This window comes from Bufo bufo, chromosome 7 (genome assembly GCF_905171765.1).
Source record: "Bufo bufo chromosome 7, aBufBuf1.1, whole genome shotgun sequence".
NCBI classification, from domain to species: domain Eukaryota; kingdom Metazoa; phylum Chordata; class Amphibia; order Anura; family Bufonidae; genus Bufo; species Bufo bufo.
Genome location: NC_053395.1, coordinates 49,046,715 through 49,070,185, shown reverse-complemented (window position 1 = coordinate 49,070,185; position 23,471 = coordinate 49,046,715). Strand labels below are relative to the sequence as shown.

General features: G+C 43.3%; 1 protein-coding gene across 1 annotated transcript in view; it reads left to right on the top strand.

Annotated features, from left to right (window-relative positions):
- Window positions 1-23,056, top strand: part of LOC121008746 (uromodulin-like) — a 32,910-nt gene extending 9,854 nt beyond the window's left edge. Inside the window, exons 6-16 of the mRNA XM_040441441.1 lie at window positions 4,659-4,673; window positions 5,388-6,188; window positions 9,982-10,080; window positions 14,831-15,039; window positions 17,362-17,519; window positions 18,535-18,780; window positions 19,298-19,460; window positions 19,720-19,798; window positions 22,240-22,275; window positions 22,360-22,510; window positions 22,981-23,056. Of these exons, the coding sequence (XP_040297375.1) occupies window positions 4,659-4,673; window positions 5,388-6,188; window positions 9,982-10,080; window positions 14,831-15,039; window positions 17,362-17,519; window positions 18,535-18,780; window positions 19,298-19,460; window positions 19,720-19,798; window positions 22,240-22,275; window positions 22,360-22,510; window positions 22,981-23,056 (2,033 nt within the window). The remainder of the gene's footprint in view (window positions 1-4,658; window positions 4,674-5,387; window positions 6,189-9,981; window positions 10,081-14,830; window positions 15,040-17,361; window positions 17,520-18,534; window positions 18,781-19,297; window positions 19,461-19,719; window positions 19,799-22,239; window positions 22,276-22,359; window positions 22,511-22,980) is intronic.
- The last annotated feature ends 415 nt before the right edge of the window (window positions 23,057-23,471 follow it).

Below are 23,471 nucleotides of genomic sequence, written 5' to 3'. Positions count from 1 at the left end.
GGGCTTAGACATGTCCTACACCGTAGGATATGTTGACTAATCTCTCAATTTTAAAACCAGTTTGAGGGTTTAGTTAGACTGCAGCGTGCACCTGTCTTTGCTATTATTTTGTTATATCCTCTTTTCAACTTTAACTTTTTTACAATTGGTATTATGTTTGTTTCCAGAATTTGATGGAATTCCACTGAATCCATTCTTCCCTCTACCCGTGAAATGTTCACCATGCCATTGGCTGCAACACAACCCCAAAGCATGATTAATCCACCCACATGTTTAATGATTGAAGATGTGATCTTTTCATGAAATTCTGTGGCTTTTTTTCTCCAAACATACCTTTGCTCATTGCTGCCAAAGAGTTTTATTTTAACCTCATCAGTCCGCAGGATGTGTTTCCAGAAAGCATCAGGCTTGTTTATATGTTATTTTGCAAACTTCTGATGCAAAATTTTGTGGTGAGGACACAGGAGAACATTTCTTCTAATGACTCTTCCATTAAAGGGGTTGTCCGGGTTTAGAGCTGAACCCAGACATATCCCCGTTTTCACCCAGGCAGCCCCTTTGATATGAGCATCAGAGAATTTCATGCTCCGATGCTCGCCCTTGCCCTGGGCTGTATCGCACAGGGCAAGGGCTGTTTGTTTATATTTTTTACAGTTCTAGACGGAGGCTTCCACTTAGCAGTGTTTCTGGTAATGTCACCAGCACTAATGGGCGGGCTTTAGTGCTACTCTAGCCGTTTTACAGGTTAGAGCAGCACTAAAGCTCATCCAATTAGTGACGGTGATGTCACTGGGCTCACTGCTATGTGGAATCACCCTAGCTTACCCATGGAGAGCCCTATAAGTCACCGGATCTCCAGAAAAAGCCTTTGCCCTGTGCGATTCAGCGAGGGTCAAAGGAGAGCATTGGAGCATGAAATGCTCCAATGCTTATATCAGAGGGCCTGTCTGTATGAAAACAGGGATATGTCCGGGTTCAGCTCTGAACACCCTGACAACCCTTTAAGGCTAATTTGTGCAGGTGTTGCTGAACAGTAGAACAATGTACCATAACTCAAGAGTCTGCTAAATCTTCCTGAAGATCTTTGCAGTCAAGCGGGGGTTCTGATTTGCTTTTCTAGCAACCTACGAGAATCTGTCTCTGAAATTTTTCTTGAAGACCTTCTCCTGACCTCCACTATTCCTTTTTACTGCCATTTCTTAATTACATTTAGAGCTGATGAAATGGCAATCTGAAAACCCCTTTGCTATCTTCTTATAACCTTCTCCTGCTTTTTGGGCCTCAATCATTTTCATTTTCAGAGTGTTAGGCAGCTGCTTAGAAGAACCTATGGCTGCTGTTTTTTGGGACAAGGTTAGAGGAGTCTTGGTATTTATAGAGCTTTGAAATCTGCATCACCTGGCCGTTCCTTATGATGATTGTGAACAAGCCTTAACCCTAACAGGCTATTTAAAGTCTAAGACCTTAGTCAAAGTTATCTGAGTGCCCAAATCTCCTTGGTTTCCCATACTTTTACATGTTACTCCTTTTCTTTATTCACTCTAAAATTGTACAAAACCAAAATAATACACTAATATTGCTTAAAATGTTGACAATTGCGTTTCATCTTTACCTTTATGCCTTTTGTAGATCATTTCATCTTCAACTTGCTTAACTGTTCACAGTAACAGTAACTTTGACTAGGGCTGCCCAAACTTTTGCATTCCACTGTACTTATGATTAGAAATGGTCTTGCGATTCACCCGGCGGTCGTTTCACGGCAAACTTTGCCCGTTCGCGATTCGCCGAACATGCTAACATATGGCGATATTCGTGCCCGCCATATTCTTTTACATTGTGAAGAATTTTGACACATGACACATCCATCAGGTGGTACAGGACAGCCAATTGAGACGTTTTAGCACATAGACACACCTCCACCCTCTAAAAAAAAAAAGAAATAGCTGGCAGACATTTTACATTCAGTCTTTTGCCAGTGTAGGGAGAGGTTGCTGTGTGGAGTAGGGACAGACTGTTAGGGACACCAAACACTAGCTAATAGGGCCACAAAAGTCCTTTTAAGGACTAGTATAGGTGTGCTATCGATAGGTGTGACTTACTGAGGGGTGTAATATACTTATAATATACTTTCTAACATAAAAAGTATATTATAGTGCAATTGTATTGTGCAGCAGTTGTGTGCGCTTCTGCTGTGATACCGCAGCTATATAGAGGGACAAACGCTATTGGAACAAATAATTTCTACTGGTGTGATTTACCAGTTGCCCCCCCCAAAAAAAATGATTGAAGCAGGGGTGTTATATACCAATAATATACCAGTACTTTCTATATAGTGCAGTTGGGTAGTGCAGCATTTACCTCAGCTACAGATAGTGACAAACGCTATTGGAACTAATAATTTTTTACTGGTGTGATCTACCAGTTGCCCCAAAAAACTGATTGAGGCAGGGGTGTGATATACCTTCTTCCACAAATACTGCTCTTCTATAGGGACTTTTGTTACAGGGTCATGTTGAAAATGACAGGCGCCTTTTTTTGCGCTTGCGCATACGTAAAAATTACATTGCCGATATTTTGCATTGAAAAAAAATAATGAACGGAGATCGCAAATTTGAATAATACATCTAGTATGTCACTGTCCATGTTGTGGGACTATTTGTGCACTTCTAGTAATTATTTGGTGGCTGCAAATATGACCTGAAGGTTTTTCCAGGTTCATGAACATTTGATCGACCAGTGTTCGTCCACCACTACTTATGATACTCATTATTCATCCTGACGTTCCAATTTTTATGTAAATTTTTTTGGCTGCCCGTAATTTTTAAAGAAATTTCAAGAAAAAAAAAGAACAAAAATCAGTCTGGCATTTCTGACTACAATACCAGACATAGCCAATGGACAAGGGCCGCACTATTCGTGGAAAAAAGGTGATTTTTTTTTCTAAGACAATGTGTTTGCATGTTTGCCATCTATATACAGGGAGTGCAGAATTATTAGGCAAGTTGTATTTTTGAGGATTAATTTTATTATTGAACAACAACCATGTTCTCAATGAACCCAAAAAACTCATTAATATCAAAGCTGAATATTTTTGGAAGTAGTTTTTAGTTTGTTTTTAGTTTTAGCTATTTTAGGGGGATATCTGTGTGTGCAGGTGACTATTACTGTGCATAATTATTAGGCAACTTAACAAAAAACAAATATATACCCATTTCAATTATTTATTTTTACCAGTGAAACCAATATAACATCTCAACATTCACAAATATACATTTCTGACATTCAAAAACAAAGCAAAAACAAATCAGTGACCAATATAGCCACCTTTCTTTGCAAGGACACTCAAAAGCCTGCCATCCATGGATTCTGTCAGTGTTTTGATCTGTTCACCATCAACATTGCGTGCAGCAGCAACCACAGCCTCCCAGACACTGTTCAGAGAGGTGTACTGTTTTCCCTCCTTGTAAATCTCACATTTGATGATGGACCACAGGTTCTCAATGGGGTTCAGATCAGGTGAACAAGGAGGCCATGTCATTAGATTTTCTTCTTTTATACCCTTTCTTGCCAGCCACGCTGTGGAGTACTTGGACGCGTGTGATGGAGCATTGTCCTGCATGAAAATCATGTTTTTCTTGAAGGATGCAGACTTCTTCCTGTACCACTGCTTGAAGAAGGTGTCTTCCAGAAACTGGCAGTAGGACTGGGAGTTGAGCTTGACTCCATCCTCAACCCGAAAAGGCCCCACAAGCTCATCTTTGATGATACCAGACCAAACCAGTACTCTACCTCCACCTTGCTGGCGTCTGAGTTGGACTGGAGCTCTCTGCCCTTTACCAATCCAGCCACGGGCCCATCCATCTGGCCCATCAAGACTCACTCTCATTTCATCAGTCCATAAAACCTTAGAAAAATCAGTCTTGAGATATTTCTTGGCCCAGTCTTGACGTTTCAGCTTGTGTGTCTTGTTCAGTGGTGGTCGTCTTTCAGCCTTTCTTACCTTGGCCATGTCTCTGAGTATTGCACACCTTGTGCTTTTGGGCACTCCAGTGATGTTGCAGCTCTGAAATATGGCCAAACTGGTGGCAAGTGGCATCTTGGCAGCTGCACGCTTGACTTTTCTCAGTTCATGGGCAGTTATTTTGCGCCTTGGTTTTTCCACACGCTTCTTGCGACCCTGTTGACTATTTTGAATGAAACGCTTGATTGTTCGATGATCACGCTTCAGAAGCTTTGCAATTTTAAGAGTGCTGCATCCCTCTGCAAGATATCTCACTATTTTTGACTTTTCTGAGCCTGTCAAGTCCTTCTTTTGACCCCTTTTGCCAAAGGAAAGGAAGTTGCCTAATAATTATGCACACCTAATATAGGGTGTTGATGTCATTAGACCACACCCCTTCTCATTACAGAGATGCACATCACCTAAAATGCTTAATTGGTAGTAGGCTTTCGAGCCTATACAGCTTGGAGTAAGACAACATGCATAAAGAGGATGATGTGGTCAAAATACTCATTTGCCTAATAATTCTGCACGCAGTGTAGATATAAACTAGGGAAACTTGCCAAAGCTATGCCATTTTTCATGGATATTTACTATGTTACCATCATTCATTATAATTTGATATACTAAATTTTGTTCTTTTTGCTCTTTTTTTCAGCCGTGAATATGTCATGTAAGTATCAGAAAAAGTGGCCTTGTGAATAAGAACGTTAGAGGGAGGTTTCGGGACAGGAGGGGAATGGGGTGAGAAGGAGTAAGGAGGGTGTATAGAATGTATGATTGCTTTGGTGTACATTAGTGTTGAGCGAAATCCATCCGAATTTCAGGGAAAATCCGATTCGCTCTGAAGCTGAATTTCTGCGTGCTTTGTGGCAACGAATCAATTTTCCCTGTAATCGTGTAGAAAAAAAAAACATACTTACCTCATCCATTTGCTCAGGATTGGGCTGGCTGCTGCCATCTTGATTGAAGATCTCGCATGTAATCCCATCACGGGTCGGTCAGAATTTTGCACCAGATCTTCAATCAAGCTGGCGGCGGCCATCACATTGCAAGCAAATGGATGAGATAAGTATGATGTCATTAATTTTTTAAAACATTTTACACTGTATTATTATTTTCAGATGCCACAATCCGCTATGAACGTTGCATCTAAGGGGTACAATGACAGTGAGCTGCGCAATCGCCACTCTTTGTCATTGCACCCACTACTTACAATGAAATGCACTTCGTGGATAAGTAATTAGTCACAAAGCAAATTTCTTTTGTAAAATTCAGCAAAGCAGAGGAATCTAATTTTTGAATACTTCGCTCATCTCTAGCGTATATAAGTGCACTATAATGGTTGGATACAAATTGTTACAAAATATCCTTTTTTTAATCACAGCTGCAGGAGATTGCTCAGAATGTCATCCAAATGCTACCTGTGATGAATACGTTGGCTTCGTGGAATGCAATTGCAAGAATGGTTTCATCGGAGATGGTTTTACCTGTTCTGATATAAATGAATGCGCCTACTCCTGGTCTAATAATTGCTCTTTTGGCATTTGTCAAAATACTTTTGGCTCGTACAGTTGTCTCTGTCCAAGCGGTTTTACCTCCAGCTCAGATGGCGTTTGTATTGATATCGATGAATGTGCCAGCCCTTATCTACACAGTTGCTATTCATCTGCGGGATGTATTAACTACAATGGCTTCTATTCCTGTGTCTGCCCCTATGGTTATATTGGGGATGGTTACCATTGTGAAATTAATGAATGCATCCATGGAGCTTGTGGCCTAGAGAATGAGTGCATCAAATCACTTGGGTATTACAGTTGTTCCGATCCATGTTCAAACCACACAGTTCTCGATGAACCCTGGAGAAGTACATCCAATGTGTATAGTTATCGATATGATTGTGACAATACCAAATACGGATGGTATCGCTTTATTGGCAATGGGGGTGTTCGCATGCCAGAAATGTGTTCACCAGAATTTGGTTGTGGTACAGTGGCCTCAATATGGTTGAATGGCATACATCCAATGCTAAGTGATGGTATTGTGAATCGCACATCTTGTACCAGTTGGGGTGGATCCTGCTGTTTATGGTCATCTACTGTCCAGATAAAAGCCTGTCCTGGAGGATATCATGTATATAAATTGGAAGGAACCCCATATGGAATTTGTGCTTTGTCCTATTGCACAGGTAGGTAATAGCCTAATATGCCATACAAACTATTAGTTCTTATTAGAACCTAATGCTGGCCAAACGCATGAGATATATGTTGATGTGACAAGCCAACCAATCCCCTGATGGCAGATTTCAGGGGCAATAAGGATCGGGCAAGTTGGATTACAACTGACTGTCCTTTTGTTCTGAGAACACATGCCTGCTTGGCCGAGTCAAGTAGGCATGTATATGAGGGGATTAGCTGCCAGCTAACTGAGTATTTGGCCATACAGCTTTCATATGTACAGTACAGACCAAAAGTTTGGACACACCTTCTCATTCAAAGAGTTTTCTTTATTTTCATGACTATGAAAATTGTAGATTCACACTGAAGGCATCAAAACTATGAATTAACACATGTGGAATTATATACATAACAAACAAGTGTGAAACAACTGAAAATATGTCATATTCTAGGTTCTTTAAGTCACCTTTTGCTTTGATTACTGCTTTGCACACTCTTGGCATTCTCTTGATGAGCTTCAAGAGGTAGTCCCCTGAAATGGTTTTCACTTCACAGGTGTTCCCTGTCAGGTTTAATAAGTGGGATTTCTTGCCTTATAAATGGGGTTAGGACCATCAGTTGCATTGAGGAGAAGTCAGGCGGATATACAGCTGATAGTCCTACTGAATAGACTGTTAGAATTTGTATTATGGCAAGAAAAAAGCAGCTAAGTAAAGAAAAACGAGTGGCCATCATTATCTTTAAGAAATGAAGGTCAGTCAGTCAGCCGAAAAATTGGGAAAACTTTGAAAGTAAGGGCTATTTGACCATGAAGGAGAGGGATGGGGTGCTGCGCCAGATGACCTGGCCTCCACAGTCACCGGACCTGAACCCAATTGAGATGGTTTGGGGTGAGCTGGACCGCAGAGTGAAGGCAAAAGGGCCAACAAGTGCTAAGCATCTCTGGGAACTCCTTCAAGACTGTTGGAAGACCATTTCAGGGGACTACCTCTTGAAGCTCATCAAGAGAATGCCAAGAGTGTGCAAAGCAGTAATCAAAGCAAAAGGTGGCTACTTTGAAGAACCTAGAATATGACATATTTTCAGTTGTTTCACACTTGTTTGTTATGTATATAATTCCACATGTGTTAATTCATAGTTTTGATGCCTTCATAGTCATGAAAATAAAGAAAACTCTTTAAATGAGAAGGTGTGTCCAAACTTTTGGTCTGTACTGTATATGACCAGCCCAGCTCCAATGCTTCCCTCCCTCACAGGAATCAAGGTTGACATATGGCAAATTGTCTGACTGATACCATAGTGGACTCCAAAGGTCCTAGAGAAAAATAAAATATTTGGAGCTAACTTTGTAGCTAATAACCTGCCACTAGGGTCCATTTATTTGACTTATTAGGCTGTATTGATGATATAATGGTTGGGCCCTGAGAATAATTTATTCTGGTGGGCCCAAGGAACCCTCTTCTGACACTGGCCCTCATACTGCAGAGCTAATAATCACCAACAACTATTTTCTTCTGACAAAATTGTTTCTCTCCAGGGTCTAAAATCCAATACTCCAATACATGATTTACAGCATGTTCCTGAAACAAACTGGGCCTGATTTATCTTATTTTTTCTTGCCACACATTGTGTTTGTGTGTTTTTAAAAACTTGTGAATTTTTTTTGCACAAGTGCCGTTTCTCCACAGACTTCACCGCTTTCCCAAGAAAGGGGAGTGGCAAGGGAGGGGCGGGACCAGTGGCCCTGCCACACTTATCTTATTTTACGGCAATTTTTTGGTATAAAAAAGAAAGAAGTCTACACAAGCCAGGGGCAGGAGTAGATACCAGTTTAGGCACACAGACTGCCGATGCTATGCCTTATTTATGTCCTCATCATCATCCGGCTGCCCATAGTGTTATCATAGACCGGCATACGCTGCTGATCTATGACAAATCAGGCCTAATATCTTGGAAAAATCCTACAGATAACACAGGAGTTAATATCCTTCTGATCCATTTTTGACTTGCAGTCAGGGGGGGGGGGGGGGGGTGGCTCCAGTGCACTCAGTTTTACAACCAGACTTTTGATTGTGAGAAGCATTAGGAGGCACGACTGACCTCCTGGGATACAGAGGAGAACATTTCATAGATTTCTCACTTTTGATTGCTAGGGTAGAGTAGGATCATGGGAAAGGATAATAATATGATAGGAATTGCTATCATCTTTTTCTCCTTGTTTACTGTTCCTTTAACCTTAAAGAGCCACCATTTCTTAGCCATCTTAAAGGCAATTTGTCATCAGAAAATGACCTATTGTTTATGTTAAATATATTTTATAAATATTTAATTGAGTATTTAATTTGACATTTCTTTATATAGGTATATAGTTTAAAAAAAATCCTGAAATCTTGCAGTTTTCAAACTGGCCACAGCACAATGACTTCTTCACAGGTCACAGGGCATGCCCACAACACTCTCCCATTGAAGTCAATTAATTATCTGTAGACCAAAGGTTCTTATATCCATGTGGCTGATATAACGCAAATCTGTAAATGCTGTTATCAGCTTGGGCAAGATGGCTGCTCCCATAATCATGTACAGAAGATAGAAAACAAATTCCAATCAAAAATAGTAGAAAAAATCCAATAAAAAAATAGTAGTAGAAAAAAAATAATTCTTATCCGTATCTGCTTTTACTAAGTAAGAAATATGGGTCATCAATTCTTTAAAAAGTACAATTTTATATAGCTCCACCCAGCAGGAAATGTTGAGGGAAGCATACTTACTTGCTCCCGGACGCTCATTTTCAGCTCTGTAGAACTCTGGCATGAACGGGGTCATGTGTGTTGCTGTAGTCAACAACTTGCCGCAGCAGTATCTCACCAAACGGGAGCCCATCCATGCCGAAGTTTATATGTGTAGACTAAAGTGCCGTGAAGACTGCAGTGGACCTTTGCAGCATTGAGGAGCAGGTAAGTATGCTTCACATATCCTGCTGGGTGGGGGATTTAAAAAGCTGTATGAACTTGGATAACCCCTTTAAGAAAATAGAATCACCTGTCCCCATTCTCTCTTCAGTGTGAGGACCCGGTCCCTACCAAACACTTCACCATATCTTTGTATGCTAGATTCCTAAAGTTGGTTATACCCATAAGAGAAAACAATTCGGATCAACCCCTCAATATTGTCAGGATTGGATAGCAAAAATCAGAGGAAGGAAAGAAGGATCAGGCATGGTGGATTCCAGCACTCTTGATCCTTTGTTACAGCAGGAGAGAAGCAACTACCAGAAAATTCTAGCAGCTGCACCTTATTCCCTTCTTCCCGTTGAAATTACCACTTGGCTGTGCATGAATGGCCTTGTAGGCTACACTACTATTGCTACAAAAAACACAGGTAACCCAACCATCTAGACCTGGTGCTGTGCTCAGGTAAACTTATAACTGATCAGCATGATGGGAATTAGACCCTAGATAAAGATATAGGGGATTATTTATTAAGACCGGCGTTTTAGACGTCGGTCTTAAGAACCCCCTGCGCTGGCGGTGGATCTGCCGAAGTTATGAAGAGGCGCTGGCCTCTACAAAACTTTGGCGCATCCACCGCTGGTCTAAATGTAAGTCAGCTTCCTTGTATGTAATTGGACTGCCACATATGGATTAAAGGAACACTTCTTGTGAACATTATCTTTTTGGGTGCTGCCTCATTTTTCACTTTTGATCTCTGACGGAGCATTGGACATTGGTCAAATTGGGGGATGCACCTATTCCTCCCTTAGTGGGTGCTGTATTCATCCTTTTTTCTTCTCTCTCTTGTTTTTAGATCCGTCCACAGCATCTGAGTCATGCGCAGCAGATGAAGAATTGAAACTAAGGGACGGAACTTACAACTGTTACTGCAAAGACAAATATCAAGTCGCTGGTACGTCTGTCATTGAGATTATGATACTTGTGTCTCTTGAATAAGTGGCAGCCCCTCCATAAGAACCACTGATATAATTGACACAATGACAAAATGCTTTATTAAATGATAATTAAAAATAATATTGAATTCTACTAATCCTACCTAAGGACTTACCTCTAGGAAACCCTCCATACAACACTAAATGCCAGGCGTTCATCCCATGCCATGTCTAGCCAATCAATATCTTAGGTAGCATATAAATAATATTCAGTAAAGCATTTTGTCTCAAACCTTCAAATAAACATATATACCTCCTGACAATACACATATTATATGACCACAACAGTGAGGGTAGTGTCACGGATGAAGTTAGCAGATAGCTGGAACATATAAATAAACAAGCGACTGGCTTGATCCCAAACTAAGGAGCTCTCCCTGACTGCTATGCACATGCAAGGGTCTGTATGGTAGACGATTGCATGCCCGCGTACCTAATCCTGTGTGACACCTGAAAACCCTATAATAGTGAGGGGACACGACCACCGGCTCCCTGCACTTAATACGGACGGAGTCAGGGTCACCTAGAATCAAGCCAGCAAGGAAACACAATAAAGTAAAAGACTTCTGAACAAACAGCAGAAGCAGCCTCCAGCAGTGAACACCTCATCCAGGAAGTAGTGTAAACCGCAAAGTGAGGCAGTATGGGAGGGATTATAAAGGAAGACTATTGGTCGAAATAAGTGACACCTGGCAGAAGGAAAGGAGATGAGAAAGTGAAACCAAAACAAAGAACATCATACAAGAGGTAGAGAAGAGCGTCTGCCAGATCTTCTCACAGAACTGGCGGTGACAGGTAGATGGGGCTGCTTACAATTTAGGAAAATATGGTAATTGCTCATTGCTTACTTACAGTGGTGTATAAAGTACACCTTAGACTCTGGGATGTCCCTAAAACTAGACCCCTCCTTCACCATTACTGGCCTGCCACGCTGTGTCTATAGCCATCACCTCCTTTCTGTGCTAGCATTGACTACCGGTTGCTGTCATTCCCCTTGTCAAAGAGCTGTGCTCCTACACACTGACAGTGTCCAATCATTACTGACAGTATCAGACTGTAAAGTCAACCTGCTGACAAGAGGAATGGTAATGCAGCACGCCAGACCTGCAGGGTATAGCGAAGCGAGGTCACGGTTATGGGCAATCGAGGGTTGCTCACTGTATTGGAGAACCCTGGGCAGGCATGCGGCAGTGAAGGAGAGGTAGACACAGTTCCTCTGGGGCACACTCGGTATGTAGGGACCAGGCCTGATGGTGGATGAGGTGCCCTGGATGTTACAGGTATTTTGAGTGCCTGGGGCAAGGTCCCTTTTGGATTCGTGACGCCAGTGCCTGCAACAGTGGCACACCAATTTGTAGTGGGAATAATTGAGGTACACAGATGGATAAACCAAACGTTTCTTTACTTGGTGAACACAGTCCAACTTTGTACATACAGTTATAGTTGATAGTGATGATAATGCAGTCCCTTGGACAATACTTCACAAGCAGGTAGACTTTAGATGGTGGCAGGTAGTAAACATGCAAGATACTTGGAGGACACAACGGTTAATGCGTTGCAGTGCAATGCTGCTCTATCCCCTTCAGCTATTCTAGCTGGCTGGATCCCCAGGCCCGGATGCCTAAATACTGGCTTTAATCCTTGGTATATAAATTCTCTCTCCAGTATTGACCCTTGCTCTTTACTTTATATATCCTCTGCCCATCAGGTTACTTATCTGACTTGTATTATCCTTGCTTGGTTGGGAAGCTGCAGGTTTCTCCCAGGAGGTCCATTCCTACTACTGGGGTGATCTTCTGAGCTAACTGAGGCTCACTTGATCCACAGGTAGGCTAGGATCCCTCTCCTAGCCCCCTGGTAACAACTAGAAGCCTGGGCTGTCTAGCTGCATGTCAGGAGGAGGCCCTCAGCATAACACTGGCTGGTGCCTTCTAACTTGTCTCTGCAGACTCCTGACTCTGAACACCCTCTCCCTGTCTGGGCCTGGATATTTATACTAGGGGCTCCCTATCTCCCTCTAGTGTCTGGGATGTCTCACTACACCCAACTTGGCCTGCTTACACATTACACAGGGGAATATGGCATATAAAAACACATTATAAAATACGTAAAATGCACAATTAAATTTAACATTTCTGTCCCTTGTGAGTAGGAGTAACACGCACTCCAATTGACCCTTGTGTAGTGCCCACCTTGACCTAGTGGGACACTACAGTAACACCCAGTTGCCAATTACAGCTAAGCTACACAAAGACTTTTTGTATACTTTTTGCGTAATACAAGTATTTACTAAAACAGACATGTCACTATAGGTGACAGATCCCTTATATATTCATTGACTCACAGGTGATGGCTTCTCTGATTGTGGATGTTCTCTTTCTTTTTCTTCTCCATACAACCCAAGCTGCCATGATGACCTCTCTTGATGACCACAGAGTTTGCTGCATAGACATCTTTGGCCACTCACTTCCGCAGTCATCCCCAGTCTCTACAGCAGCATATATAAACACAGACTCCAGACTATAACCCTAACTGCAGACCCCAGTTCAGACCCTAGAATAAATGCCGACCTTCACACATGTTCATGTGACCTAATCTGTACAGGTCCTTCTGTAGCAACAGAATCTGCACACATATGTTCATGTGACCTTATCTATGCAGGTCCTTCAGCAGTAACAGAACCTTCACACATATGGTCATGTTACCTTATCTATGCAGGTCCTTCTGCAGCTTCTGGACATATATGTACAGGATAGCAGTGCAAAGCAGTTTTGTCACATTTGCAGTTTTATTGGAGCGATCCGCAGCAAATACCGCAATAAAACCACAATGAGCATCAAAACCTTGTCCTATTTGGTCAACAGTGGTCTGCCCAAAACGGATCATATTATAATCTGAAACGGCATACTTTCACACTTACACTGTTTACTGAGTTCCTCAGCTCTACATCACAGACCAGCTCATCCGGATCTCCAACTACGTCCCCAACACTCCATTGCATATGCTACGGAAACATTCCCACTTTGTATGCACTTTATACAATTCCTTTTCATACGGATAACAGGGTGACTGTAGGTGAATAAAGAGTACTTCTTCTATTGCTGGGTCCACCAGAGAAAAAGACATTTCTTGTAGACCTTCGCCTCTCTGCCATATAGATGACGGTGTGGAGCCGGGGTGAAATGTGTCTTCATACTAGACAATTCTTAGAAGCATATATATAGGTAGTAATAATAATTGGTTCACTGACAATAATGCTCATGATGCTAACATAAAACCTAAGCATCTAAAGAAGAATTGTCACCTCTCCTGAGATGTCTTTTGCAATAACCACTTGCAATCACATATAATAAAAATTGTGGAGCATCATTTCTTATCACTCTATGTTGTGCCGTTCCTCTTTATTCCTAGTAGAAGTTATGAATTGCCAACAGTGTGCAATAGATACATCTGGGTGTTACCAGTTTAAGGGGAGGGGGGGGGGGGGGGTATCCCTGCACAGTCTGGCACTGGCAGCACTTATTGGATAGTGTCAGACTGTGCAGGGACACACACCCAACTAGTAACACCCAGCTGGATCTTTAGCAATCTTTTGGGAATTCATTTATAGAGTTCTAGTAGAAATAACAGAAGAATGGCACACCATGGAGTGTGGGGATTTGCTCTGGTAGGCAGCTTAGCGGACGCAGTATAGAGGCAATCACAACAAATTCTTTAACTATGTTCATTGTTTATTCACACAAAAGGCAAAACAAAATAACAGTTTGCAGTATTGGTGTATGTTCACACCATGGAAAGTCCACAGAACACAAACGTTCACCTGGTTAGCAGTTTTTCATCAGCCATCCACTGAAGGCTTTAGGGGGCCTGTTTTCCAGCAATGCGGCTCTCAGCCCTTTCGCACGGCACACCTCATGCAGATCCCAAAACCACAGCTTCACTGTGAAGTGGAGGATAATCCACACAGCTGAGACTGCTGGCTGGGTTTTTATATCCCAAACCAAAACCCGGCCTGGAACGTGGGGAGCAGCCACCCACCCTGCACTTTGGCTTCTCACAGTAAGAGCTGGCCCGAATCGGCTCTACAGCCATACTAAATAACAAATAGTGTCAATCAGCACTAAAATTACCGGCTCTTTCCTCACCGAGGCCAGGAATCTCGGTGACACATACCTTCCTTCAATGACGGACCCTTGCGCCTTCCTACAGGAGATATAAGAAATGATGATCCACAGTTGCTATTTCATGGAGAATACAAGTAATTACTAAACCAGACATGTCAGGAATGGTGAAAGGTCATCTTTAGGTTTACTTTCCCTTTATTGTTTTTTATTTTGCTTCAGTTTTTTTCCCATTCCTTCCACTTTAAGATCCTTCCAGCCTCTAGGTTATGAGTATATGGTTTCAGGTCATTATACTGTTTGACTATAAGCAGGGGTACACCACCAATGAGGCCAGGTGAGGCGATCGCCTCAGGCAGCACCAAGAGGGGGGGAGCGGAAGGGCCATAGGCAATGAGCGATTTCATTGTGGCAAAGGGGTTAGGTTAAGAAATTGGCATGGGGGGGGTCGCTGTTTCAGTTCTCGCCTCAGGCAGCAGAAAGACTAGGTGCACCCCTGACTATAAGGAGCCTCTTTGCTGCATTGACAAGTAAGTCTCTTTTTAATGGCTGATTGGAAAATGTATAATTTTTGCATTTCATATCGCAGATATCGCAGACATACGTCCTGAGCTGACATGTGATGTCTTTGACATGAAGGCCACTTTTCATAAGTGTCAGCTGAAGAGTCTGAACTTCAGTACCAGCTCCATTACTCTGAAAGACAGCAGCTGCCTTGGATTTCATGATGAACTGAGCACAAACACATTAACGTTAAAGGCTCCACTTCAAGCAGGAAGCTGCGGACTTCAGATAATAGTAAGTTATATAGTTGGCAAGTTTGAAAAAAAGACATAGATCCATCAAGTCCAACCTATATTCCTACTATGTTGATCCAGGGGAAGGCAAAATCCCCCTGCCAATAGCCCCATTTTAAAGGGATTGTTCACCCCTGGGGACCTTTTCTACAACCTCCCTAGTGTGGCCAGACCTGCAGTGGTAATCACACTTACCTGACCCCACCGCTCGGTTCCGGCTCCAGATCTCATCAACATCCGGTCACGTGAACGTCATAGCTAATGACTGGCAGAAGCAATGACATGTCACCCATGTGCAGCAAGCCCCTGTGGGAGTCTGGGAACATGGGCAGACTGGGAACTTAAAGTGGCACTGGAAAAAAAAACTAATAGTGGCCCCAAATTGTAGGGGTGTCCGAATTGACAGAAGGCAGGGCAACACAAATAGGCAGGGTCAGCAATACCATAACACAAAATACTGTCCCAGCAGAGACATATACCACAGAGCAGCTCAATATACTGCCCCAAAAGCTGGTCTTCTGTTGTGGCCATCATTAGATGTCTTTTTCTGTTCTCCTCCAGTTTTCCCTGAAGAAGATATGGAGCAGGGGGCTTAGGAGGTGAGATGTGGGTCACAGCAGTTGAATTCAGGAGGGCATGTGTGGTTGCTGGTGGGGTACATGAGTTTCTGATTCTCACAGAGTTAATTTCCGCTGAGAACTCATTATGTACCCGGCCAGCGGCAGAGAGGAGGGTTTGGGTGGCCCCATGGGCATCGGCCCACCGAGAAATTTCCCTGTAAGGTCTGTGGCCAATCCGCCCCTGCTGTGTAGAGAATGGAAGTGGTAGTGGTCCTGAAGTAGTGTTGTTGTGTCACGGTGTCCTACCTCAGGCCATTTCTCCGTGCGGATCGATGCAGTGAAAGGGATGATGATGAAAGGAACCAGGGAGAGATGGATGAACAAATAACGGCTTCCTTTACTAAGTGCAAAAACGGATAGCAGGACATTCAGCAGCAGTTTGTACAAAGTTCACTTGCTCTCCTCCCAGATGATGGGTTATGGTGGCTGGCAATGCGGCAAAGATGTAACTGAGAAACTTGCTAGCTGATGCCGATATCTCTACATTCCCCTACAGTTTTACACTGGCACCTGTGACTGCAGGTGTCCACTGTATGATACAGGCTTCTATTGAGGCCTGTCCTGACTCTCATGATGGTGTCTTAATGTGTTTCCCACCACTTTTGGCAGCAGACTCTTGATAGCTCAGTCGCTTGATCACTTTGCTGACTAATGGAGCGTAGCTTGCTAATACAGATGAACGAAGTATAGAAAAATCCACAAAGTGGACTTTGATTCGCTCAACACTATTGCTAATCTTCTGTGGCCTAGGACCCTGCAGGCTCTCTGGAGTGTTGGTCCTCACAGATGAGCTGCCTCTGGGAGCCTCATAGCCAAGAGGAGCTGGAGATAGATCACATTCCCTCTCACTCTCCAACTTTAGATTGACTCTCCCTAGGTCAGCCCCACCCTTGGCAGGAAGTCGGACCAGCCCGAGAGGGGAGGAATGGAATAGTACGTTCCATTACTGTTACAGAACATTGCCAACCATACTCCATCTGCTGGTGAACCAAGTGCATAACATGTCTTTACATTTACATTGGTTTCTGCATTTTATATATTTCTTATGCAAAGTACAAAATAGTAATACCCCCAACTCTGGGATATTACACATGCATCATGTGACCCAAAATGTCCTCACCTAGACCAGTGGGTATTCTGTCATGCTTTTCCCAAGTAGTTTTAGACCCATTGGGAATGGGTCTAATAAATAATAAAAAGTGTGTCTTTAGCAGCTAACTAATAGTTGGTTATTAATTCTGTGAATTTAGTCAAGTTTGGTTAAAGGTGTTGCACCAACATCTAAACATATGTCCCGTCCATAGGATAGGGGATAAGTGTGCTATTAGTGGGTTTCCCACCTTGGGATCCCTACCAATCATGAGAATGGGAGACCTGTGTCGCGCTGTATGAATGGACTGGTGGTCGAGCATGCTCACTGCCTCACCGTTCATTCTTTACAGCGCTTGGCCATCTCAGGAAGTCCTATGGAGAGGAATTGAGAGGCAGCGAGTATGCTCAACTCCAGGAACACAAGAAAATGCTCTTGCTATCATGGGGATTCCCAGCGATCCAACCCCCACCAATCAATACACTGACCTGCTGATCCCAACCCCTTTAAATTTGGTTAAAGTATAACAGTCAATGTAGCAGTTTACTACTCCATCAGCCTCTGATGCACCTCGTTACAATGTATTAATTGTTTATATTTTATATTTATTTAGAAAAACAACACCCATGCAATTTATGAAAACACTCTGTATTTTACACTGGAATCTATGGGATTAATCACAAGAGATCAAGAACTGGTTGTGACATTATCGTGCGCGTACCCACTGGACATGATCATCAGTCTGAATACAGCTGTAAATCCAATATTTAGGTAACTCATTTAGTTACATATTTTCTACCGCTAATTTATCTACCCAAGGGCCGAGGATTCTGGCGAATATTCATAAGAAAGCCATTTCCCGATAATTGCCCCGAGCTACTGATCACCTAACAAGCAAAAAACCCTCATTCTTTGGGTTATTTCATCTTTTATTCGGCACATAAATTCCATGTTTGCATGTGCTGCCACCAAACCAGGAATCTGTATGAGGATAAATGAACGCAGTAGCGATTGTTCATCCCCATACTGAGGGGATAATGGTGGCATGTAAATTAAGCTATTCTATAGTCGAATGATTGGGCAATGGTCGGGAATGAACGATTCGAGCTTCAGTCCATGTAAATGGGCCATTAGGTGCGGTCTACTTGGTGTAAGTAAATAGTGCCACTGTCCTAGAGGTCCACTGGAACAAGCAATTGCGCATCTTAAGCTCGCCATACCCATGCAATAGGTGTTGGCCAAATGGTCGACTGGTTGACAGCTGTTTTACTTGACTTCAACGTAAAAATGCACGCTCGCTTTAACCCAGCGCTCATGTTTATTTCAATGGGGTATGGGAAATTAGCTGCTGCTTGCTCCCTCTGGTAGCGGCTTTACTCCCACGGGGGAAAAAATTGATCATGTTGATAATCGGCATGCCTAATCATTCTTTTTACTGTCAGAGAATGGTCACGTGGCCCCGTACACAGCAGGTTGTCAGCCAAAATAGGTAGGTTTGGAAGACCTTTTTGGAATGTGTATGGCCAGCTTTAGGAAGGGTCTCCTTTCACAAATAACATAAAATAAATAAAAATGTTGATCAGGATTAGAAAAGTGCCACGATCAATTGCTTTATAGCAGCTCTATCGTATTTGGCTCAGCTGCAGTACCAGACACAAAGCATGGACAAGAGGGGCGCTGTTTTGTGAAATAAAAACACACATTATTTTTTTTTCTAATCCATTAATTATCAGTTTGTTGCACTTTTAGAACATGGCTTACATAGTAACCATTTGCCTACCTACAGCTCCACAAATATCAGCATTGGAGGGACTGGACAATTGACTGCATACATGGCTCTTTATCAAGACAGCAGTTACTTGACTCCGTATGAAGGATCCCAAGTTGTACTCTCCTCCAAGTCCATGCTGTACCTTGGCGTCTTCGTTGTAGGAGGAGACACTTCTCAGTATGTTGTCGTAATGAAGAACTGTTATGCAACGCCTTCAGCAGATCCAAATGATGCCATGAAATATGACATCATCAAAGACAGGTACAGACTGATGGTATCTCAAAAAAATTGCCAAATTATGATCCCAAATAAAATAGCTTTTTGAGTGCGAAAGCTGCCAGGTGGGGCTCAGAAAGCATAAAACACCAAGGGTGTACATATCATAAGAGACATAGCATGCGGCTGCTGTGGGACTCTTGGAGAAAGGGGGCCCCGGTTATTCCATCTATTTTGCTAATGGATGGTGAGAACCTGTGTAGGACCATTCCCAGAAAAACATCATATTGGCATCCAAGGCATAGGGCAGGGGTAGGCAACCTCTGGCGCTCCAGCTGTTGCAAAACTACAACTCCGAGTGCTGAAGGTTGCTGGCCCCTGGCATAGGGGCTGGCAAACATCATGCTCATACGTGCACCATATTAGGGGAAAATCTTTATTTCGCCATTAGGCGTTTTCTGTTCTTCATATGCTCATTATCTTCAATTTAGAAAACCTTCCTACTGACTTTTGCAGGTATTGACTATCTTAATGTGACTGGCTGTATTATTCTCCTCTTTAGCTGTCCTAACAAACAAGACTCAACCATTAGCGTCCCAGAAAATGGTGTCTCCAGAAAAGGTCGCCTGTCGCTGCAACTGTTTAAATTTGTTGGCAATTATAACTATGTCTACATTCACTGCGCTGTGAGCCTGTGTGACGTCACTGCTGGAACCTGTGTCCCTGTAAGTACAAGCTGTGCATAATCACGTTTTACATTGTTTTGCGTCCTAGGGTATGACCACATGGCGGGGTTGTCACGTTGCAGGTGCCGCATGGCCATTAACAATGCAGATTGGCTAAACAGTCCGGCCCTGATTAGTTAACTGGAGCCCACTACGGCTGATGACCACGACATGTTGGTCGTACCTCTAGCATAATATGCCTTTTACATGACTTTATAGCAAGCAATTCCCTTGTAATGATATAATTCTATTATTTCAGTCATGCTCTGGAATTAGGTCCCGCAGTGCAGCAACTGAGCAAAGCTACCAGTTAAAAGTGGGTCCAATTACTCAAGCAGGTAAGAATCCCAGTTGTGTGAAGATCAGTAAAAGATCTACTGAATCCTGACATAGGCCTCTCACCCAGTTAAGCCAGTACTCTCTGCTCTACACCGATGAGGGGCAATCAACCTGAAACAGCTGTTTGCAGATGAGATGCTGGCTTAGTTATTACCCAAGTCATATCTTAAGGCCAATATAGGCAGACCACACCGTTGCTATGGGGCCCGCGGCAGAGGGGGGCCCGGAGAGCATGGAAGGTCCCGTCCCCTACGTCTACTCTGCGCAGACAGTTTATTTATAGTTAATATGGGCCGCATTAAGGGGGCCCGTGGCCCGCACACTTGTATTCTCCCTCGGGGGCCCTCCCCAATTGTTCTGTACAATAAAGTTTATTAAAAAAAATATCACACGCGTCTATTGGCCGCCTGGTCGTCCCGTTTCCTAAGTAATGCTAAGCGCACCCGCTGGAGGCTGCTGGATGTTTAGATTCAAAGTGAGGAGCGGATGCAAGTGCGAGCGGCCGGGGACAAGACACCAGCGGCGACCAGTGAGTGCGGAGACCGGAGAGGGTGAGGAACATGTCTGACAGGGCCCCCTGACTGCAGACCTCGGCGGTGGTCAGTGATGTCTTGTGCCTCCATGGGGAGCTAGACGCATCTCCCAGAAGCCGCATGTGACGTTATGTGTTTTACTATTTTAATGGTATGTTCACACCACCACCTGTCCCATGACACCATGTGGTTTCTGCTGTGGCACCGCCCCGCTCTCGATTTAGTCCGATTGAGTATGAGATCCAGCTCCTACAGGCAAACACCTAGCTTTCCCAGGGTCCTGAGTATGAGGTCCAGTGCCTAGAGGCAGGCACCCAGCTTTCCTAGGGTCCTGAATATAATATCCAGCTCCTAAAGGCAGGCACCCAGCTTTCCCAGGGCCCTGAGTATGGGGTGGGGGGGGGGGGGGAATCTAAAACCTTCAGGACTCCAACTGCTTTAAAACTACAACTCCCAGCATGCCCTGACTGGTGTTCATTGTCCTATGTCACATTCAGGATCTTTTCTTATTAGAGTACTCGATTAATCGTAAAAATATTCAGTAGAATACTTGATTGCTAAAATAATCGTTTACTGCAGCCCTACCTGCGACGGGCCAGGGATGGGTAGTGGGGGGGGGGGGGGGGTGGGGGTTAGGGAGCCCAATTCAGATTCTTGTTATGGGGCCCAGTGATTTCTATGTATGCCCCTGCTGGTAGGGTTGATCCTGCTGCTTCCAGTTATACATGGCTCCTTAAAAAAAAAAGCACCTATCAGCAGGATCAATCCTACAAAACACCACTACCCAAAAGGATCGATCCTGTTGATTCAAATAATACCCCTTCTAGGAAAATCACTTGCAGCGTTCCCGAGAAATAAGGGTTTCAGTGCGCTGATGGGTGTGGCCTGCAATGGAAAGCTGGGAAGCTGAGCGCACTAAGGGGCTAAGCCCCACCCCTGAGTACAATGAAGTCCTTATTTGCATCGAGAATTTTTTATTTTTTTTCTTGGGAACACCGCAACCAATTTTTACAAGAGAGGTATGATTTTAATTACCAGGATCAACCCTATCAGGCAGTATGTCTGGTTTAATAGGATTGCTCCTGCTGACAGGTACTCTTTACGGAGCTATATTATGCCTAGGTGTGAAAAACGTAGAAAAAGACAGGAAGAGAAGAGTAGAAAGGTTTCATGATTAGGACAGAGTCGTTTTATGGGGTTTTTAGGGATTGCATGTTGCCAATGAGGAAAACTGTAACTAAAGCACACATGCAGAAGACTCAGATCCATTAATTTAAAGAAAGTGTCCACCTACCATATGCCATGTATAACACTGAGGGGAATTTAGGCACCCTCATGCATCAGGGCCGAGGGATGACTGCTACCTCTGCAGCCCCTGGAGCTCTTCCTACACCGGTCACAGCACCACCACGGGTAATGGGTTGGATGGCACTCTACTGATGGTAACCATCACATGACAGCGGAAGGAGGGCATTCCACATACGGGTCAATTGCACTATTTTTAGTAACCATGGGGATGTTCTGTTGGGGTGTTCACATTGATTTCTCTCTAATGAAATATAATCCAGGGGAAAAAAATCCTTAAAGGGGTTGGCCACTTAGTGGGTGCTGATGGACGGCACCCTCCGTCAGAGCCCATTTTTGGAGCACATCGCCTGAAAACAGGTGAGCAGACCTTTATGTATAATTGAATTAGTCATATTAAACCATCAGACATCGGCTCTGATACTGTAGTTTAATAATGCCTATTACTAGAGTGCACTGTTCCCAGCCCATGTGCAGTGAGAGGCAGGGGCCAGCCATTTTCTTATGAGAATGATTCAGTTTGTTGATATACCAGTCAGTAATTTATTTTTGACTTCTGAATGGTCACTGAATGGTTAATCCACTTATGTATTGCTTTACAGAACCCCTACCAGCTAGCCAAGTTGCAGGCTGTATTGGTAAGTATGGCATTCCGTCATGAATACTCATTTGAAGGGTGTGCGTACTTTTGCAACCAGTTTTTCTTTATTGCTCTAATACAGTACCTCTGGAACTAGAAAATAGATCAACACTTCAAAGAATCCTGAAAGTTCTAACACTTTGTGTACAGAGCACCTATGCAGACCATTGTGTTTCCATGGCTACAGACTACAAACAAGCCGTTAGAACCTGCCAAATTAAACTGCATACAGGGTTTGTTTGTAGACTGTAAGCAGGGAGACACATAGGCATGCAAAGGAGCTGTATACACAATATCTTAGGATGGTTTTAAACAAGAAAATTTGCTTTACAACTTTTACATTGGAGAGTTAAAGGGTTTTTCCAGGAGTTCAATATTGGTGGGGGTCCACCTCCTGACACTTCCACCGATCAGTCTTTTGAAGAGGCCGTGGTGCACCTCACAGCTTACCAAGAACAGCGCCGTACACTGCATAGTGGCTGTGCTTGGTATTGCAACTCAGGCTTATTCACTTGAATCGCACGTAGACCATGTGATTGATGAACGTTACATCACTGGCCTAGGGAGAGGCCTCGTCACTCATCAGAGTGTCTGGCCTCTGCATACAGCTGATTGGTAGGGTTGCTTGGGGTCAGAACCCCACCAATCAGATATTGATGACTTATCTTAAATTCTTGTCTGACAAAATGTTCTTGTTTTACAGGTACACATGCATCATCTGCCCTCCTTGGTTTTGGCCTACTTCTGATGACCCAAGTTTTGTTTGTTTAGACCATTAGCTGAACCATTGGTCGGTGTGACACTTACATATTCCCATTATTTCTCATCTACATTTATTTTCTGTAGTAGTCACTTATATCATTGCCATGTAATAGTGACATTCAATTTATTGTGATTTTATCATTCAACCCTTTGAAGTCATCTGTGCGTGACGACAAGTGGGAAGAATACGGGTATACGTATGGTAGCTCTACACATAAAACTTGTATCTCTATTATACAAATTACCGTAGCAGGTTGTGTACATAATACATTACATATGTACTGTAGTCAGGGCAGAACCGGGTGGTCTTGCTCTATTAATCTATATAAATGTCATAGAGGTGGGCTCCCTGATTAGGAGCCCCCTTCCTTATATGAGCTAGAAAAGAGGGACCTCTTCCTGCCGTGGAAAGCTTAATATTTTCCATATATT